The 6,000-nt window shown below is 44.9% G+C and overlaps 1 protein-coding gene across 1 annotated transcript in view; it reads right to left on the reverse strand.

The window, feature by feature from the left end:
• The window catches only part of LIMK1 (LIM domain kinase 1), a 132,543-nt gene extending 128,298 nt beyond the window's left edge, over positions 1–4,245 (reverse strand). Inside the window, exon 1 of the mRNA XM_088454112.1 lies at positions 3,902–4,245. Within this exon, the coding sequence (XP_088310238.1) occupies positions 3,902–3,959 (58 nt within the window). The 5' untranslated portion in view covers positions 3,960–4,245. The remainder of the gene's footprint in view (positions 1–3,901) is intronic.
• Between the last annotated feature and the right edge of the window lie 1,755 nt (positions 4,246–6,000).

Genomic DNA, 6,000 nt, shown 5'->3' on the forward strand with positions numbered 1-6,000 from the left:
TCAGTCGACAACCAATATGCCGACATTCATGTTAAATGTTAACAATTTACCAATGTCGACATATAGGTTGTGGTAACAGATGCTCTGGGTGTTGGTACTGTGCTCTGTTACCGTCCACAGTACAAACATCCAGAGCATCTGTTACCATCCACAGTACCAACACCCAAAGCATCTGTTACCAAACACAGAAGCAACACCCAGAATATCTGTTACCATCCTCAGTACCAAAACACAGAGTGTCTGTCATCCATGGATAGTACCAACACCCAGAGCATCTGTTACCATCCACAGTACCAACACCCAAAGCATCTGTTACCATCCACAGTACCAACACCCAAAGCATCTGTTACCAAACACAGAAGCAACACCCAGAACATCTGTTACCACCCTCAGTACCAAAACACAGAGTGTCTGTCATCCATGGATAGTACCAACACCCAGAGCATATGTTACCATTCATTGTACCAACACCATGAGCATCTGTCACCATTCCATAGTACCAACCCCCATCGCATGTCACCATCTATTGTACCAACACCCAGAGCATCTGTTACCATGCATAGTATCAACACCCAGAGCCAAAGAATGTGTTACCATCCATAGTATTAACACCAGGGCATGATACCATCCACAGTACCATCACCCAGAACATCTGTTACCATCCATGGTAACAACACCCAAAGCATCTACCAAAACCCAGAGCACCTGTTACCATTCAGTGTACCAGCACCAACTACACCAATCACCATATATCATACCAACAGCTACCACATTCATTTTTATCAACACCCACTGAACCTGTCACGATCCATTGTAGCACTATACACAGCACTTGTTTCCACCCACTGTACCAACACTCAAACCCCAAACCATCCACTGTAGGTCAGCATCCAATGTAAAAAATATTTAGCGACATTTATTGTAATAGCTTTAAAAGCATTTGTCAGCATCCACAGCACATGTCACCATCCACTTTTGCAATACTCACAGACCTGTCACGGACCACTGTGTCAATACTCAGAGAATAGGTTAAAATCAACTGTGCCGGTATCAACTCTATTCATCACCATATATTATACAAACGGGTTGAGTATGAAATCCCGGCTGTTGGGATGCCACTGTTTCAGAATACCAACAGCGGCAACCCGTCAGCCAGAATCCCAACACCCATAGGAAGGCACGTAATTATTTTCCCTACCCATACCCTAACCCCTACCCTAACCCTCCCTCCCCGGTGCCTAAACCTAACCCCCCCTTCCTAGTGCCTAAACCTAACTTCCCCCTCCCCGCACCCTAAACCTAAGATCCCCTCCCCGATGCCTAAACCTAACCTCCCCCCCTAGTGCCTAAACCTAACCTACCCCTACCCTAATCCTAACACTCCCTGCCTGGTGCCTAACCCTAACCCTCCCCTTAATGCCTAACCCTAACCCCGCTAGCTAACTCTAACCTCCCCCTAACACCCCGATACTTACCTTCGGGATGCCAACGGTTGGGATACTGGTGCCAGGATCCCGATCTGTCAGGATTTCGTCGCCGGTATTTGGACCGTCGGCATGCCGCACGCCGGGATGCCGACTACATCCCTATACGAACACCTATCACAATACACACTCACTTTACCAATTACCAATGACTGCACTATCACCCACAGCACTTGTTAAGATTCATTGTATCAACACTGAAAGCACCTGATATCATCTCCATCTTCTACAGTATTAACACAGCACAGCACTAATACCATCCACCGTGATACCATCAACATATCCTCTCAACATCCACTGTATCAACAGCAACAACTGTCCCCATCTACTGTAATAATATTCAGTGTCATTCACTGTAAGAGCATGCACCTGTAACCAACACTCACAATACCTGTCCCCATCTACCTTACCAATGACACAGTACCTGTCATTATCCACCGTAACTACAGTCACAATTAACTGTAGTAACATTACGTACTGTAACAACACTACAACAACTGTCACCATCCACTGTACCAACACTCACAACAAATGTCACCATCCACTGTACCAATACTCACAGCACCTGTCACCTTCCACTGTACCAATACTCTCAGCACCTGTCACCATACACAATACCAACACTCATACACAATACCAACACTCACATCTGTAGCCACCCATTGTACCAACACTTACAGCAATTGTCACCATGCACAATACTAACACTCACAGCACCTGTAACCATCCACTGTACCATACACTCACAGCACTTGTTACCATACACAATACTAACACTCACAGTACTACAGTCACAATAGACAATACCAATACTCACAGCTACTGTCACCATCCACAGTACCAACACTCACAGCTACTATCACCATACAAAATACCAACACTCACATCTGTAGCCACCCACTGTACCAACACTTACAGCAACTGTCATCATACACAATACCAACACTCACAGCACCTGTAACCATCCACTGTACCAACACTCACAGCACTTGTTAGTTGTTACAATCCTAACGCTCACAGCACTTGTCACAATACCAACACTCACAGCAAATGTCACCATCCACTGTACCAACATTCAGGACAATTGACACCATCCACTGTATAAGCACCCATAGCACATTTCACACAGCAACTGTCACCATCCAATGTACAAAACACTCAGAGCAACTGTCACCAGACACCATACCAACACCCATAGCAACTGCTAACATCCACCATAACCACGCTCATAGCGCCAGTAAATATCCATTGCACAACCGACACTGACAGCATCTGTCACAATCTAGTCACTAGTGCAGTGGTTCCCAAACTGGGTGCTGCAGACCCCTGGGGTGCCTCAGTGCTCTTGCAGGGGTGCCTCATATTGGTGTTCCAGTACCAAATAAAATGATTTTAGTCAGTATGATAGTCAAACCCAGTGCTAATGACTGCCAAACAAAAAATTATGGACAAAAAGATGCACAGCCCTGTCACCCACTACCTAAGGGTGACTTATAATCACAATTTACTTCATTTCATTTTTGCTGAATATCTCAATAAGAAAACTTTAGGCCCAGGGGTGCCATGGAAAACATGCTGATACTCTAGGGCGCCGTGATTCGAAAAAGTTTGCGAACCACTGTACTAGTGTATCCATTCCTCTACAAAAAGAACTAACTGTCACCACTGACAGTACTAACATCAACATGTACTGTACCATCATTCACCATGAACAGTACCAACAACAAGCGAACACAAAAACACTTATATTCGTCAACAACCATTTATTTACTGCAAGTGTTACTGGCCATCATATAATCCAACGCTATCTTACTGTACAGTAGGCACTGAGATTGTACCAGTACTTGTACAGTACATCCTGTCCCAGCACCAAACTACCAATATCCATACACCCACTTTAAAAGCCTGGAATTATAGGCACTTACTTTACAATTACTTTCACCACTTTACCTTAACTCCCTTTTTAAAAATAACAGCAATGCATCTATCACCCTCCCACATCTATAGAATATAATTTGCTGAACCATATTTTCATACAATGCATCACACAAGTAATTTATCCCAGTACATCTCATGTCTCAGGCACCACTAGAGAATATGTTCTGTTTCACAAGCATTTCCCATACGGGTTAGCAACCATAGCCAAATATCATGCATAACCTGTCAGCGTACCCCTATATCTCCCAGGACACCCTGCAGCTGCAACAATGCACATCGTGCACCAACTACTACTGTATGTACAGTACTGGGAACTCCATACACTGCAGCAGTCCCCATTATACTGTACCTACTGCCACATACTGTACATCCACCCTCATAGGAGACAAAACAGAGCCCTTAATGCATACAACAGATCTGCAACATACAGCAATAATAATTATATAATACTAATAATGATGATCATCTTCTTGTCTCACCTTCTTCTTCTCCCATGTGTTCCTCACTCCAAGTGCAGCACAGTAACATCAACCTCATTCACCCCACGTGTGTGAGGCCACAGATAGGTGTGACAGTGCGTCCTGCAGCTCCTGTGTTTGTCCTGTGTGCAGTGACTGTGGGAGCCCTTAGCTGAGCTTCCCTCTGTCCACAGGATGGGAGCACACTGCTACCCACAGATGCTACACCACACAGCAGAATGGGAGGAGGATGGACAACCATGCAGATTTCCCTGGGAAAGACGCACTCTATGTACACCGGAGCCTGTGTTATTACTCTGATGTCACAGCGTTGTGCAGACAGCAGCTGAGCAGCAGTGCTCCATCCCCTTCCTCAGCAGCGCCGCTGCGTCACTCCTCCTGAGCAAAGCAATTACCACACTATGGGATGACGTCACCCTGTGTTATATAGAGCGGATCCATGCGCTCAGCCATGCTGTATATATCTGCACAGTGCATGTGATGCTCAGAGGCTCCTTTACATTAATTACCCCAAGTATAGAATATCTTCTACAATATGTCTAATATTGTGCTTGGATTGTGTGCTTGTATGCATGACGTCTGTTTTCTTTGTTTTTTTTACTAAATATATTTTTATGCAAATAAAGTATACATGTTTCGGTACCTGTGTACTTTACAGACTCATTGCAGAGAGAACCCAAGTGTCCTACACTGATTATTATTATCAATCATGGTAATGTCTAAATCCCCTTCATGGAGAGGACCCTGACGTCATCAGTCAATGTCCAGCGTCATTCCCTACCATTCAAGTGGGCAAAGAGGGGGAATATAACCTTGTGGCGAGCCACCGAGCCCGAAGCGTTGCGAGCACAGTGATCCTGCAAGTGGACAATTTTCTTCTTTAGGTGGGGACAACTTTCAGTACCTGTGTACGTAAAATACAGAAGTACCATTTAAAACATTCATTGGGTTCTCTCTGCAATGAGTCCGTAAAGTACACAAGTACCCATGTTTCAATCAAACATTGGCCCTGATTCAGAGGCGCTCGCTATTTGCGAACGCATGCTCTGTATCAGGGCGTTTTTTTTTTCTTTTTAAACCCGGCCTCCAGGCCGCTCACTAAGCTGTGGGTGACCACCTACAGCTTTAGCAGGCGGCCTGGTGATGGTCGTGATTATCGCAACCATCAGGCTTGCGAGGGGACCCTTGTGGTAGGGTCTCAGGTCTCGCAAGCCCGAGTGGACTTCCTGCTCTAATAGAGCAGGAAGTCCACTACTGACAACACGTGTGATATCAGTGGGGCTGCCCACAAACGGCAGGCGTTCCTTCGGGAACGCCTCCGTTTGTCCAGCCACCCCCCCTAACCGCCTACAAAAGGGGGGAGCTGTCGATCAACATCGACAGCCGCCCCGTCTTGTAGCGAGCCCCGGAGCAAGTGAAGTTCTCACTTGCTTCGGGGCTCGCGCACTGAGTGCGCAATGACCCACCATCGACCCGCTTACGAGCACTATGCGCTCGCGAGCGGGTCTGAATCAGGCCCATTGTCCCAAATAATACAGGAATTTAAGTTTTGTTGGTAATTATTTGTTATAAAGTATTTCAAGGCACAATTATACCCCTATAGTTTGGCGTGATGTCACCTGTGCTCACTCATTACAATACAATGCATAAATTAATTAGAAAATGTATTTCATTTTCTAAAATGAAATACATTTTAAAACTAAATTTTCTAAAAGTATATACAAGAACAATCTCAGGAAACAATGATTATTAATAGGTAAGGTATTGGATATATGCAAAGTAGTTTATTGCACCATCTGACATAACTTATTTGTCTTCATTGATTTGAAATCCCTTCTGTACAAACACAGGATGAGTGTGGTTGTTTGCACACTGTGAATGGAGGAGGTAAAGGCTATATGGTGCTATTGATTGGATTTGTCCCTGCCCTGCTTGTAGTGTATGTCTATAGTCATTAAGATTCATGAAGCAGTCATATCTCCAACAGCTGCTGTTGGTGCTGGCTGTCATTGACATAGCCTTGAGTAGTGACTTTCAGTCTCTTTATCCCCCTCTGTATCTCTTTCCATGTGCCCCTCCCTTCATACTCTGTTATCTTG

Source organism: Taudactylus pleione, unplaced genomic scaffold, assembly GCF_031769625.1.
Source record: "Taudactylus pleione unplaced genomic scaffold, aTauple2 ptg000040l, whole genome shotgun sequence".
Taxonomy (NCBI): domain Eukaryota; kingdom Metazoa; phylum Chordata; class Amphibia; order Anura; family Myobatrachidae; genus Taudactylus; species Taudactylus pleione.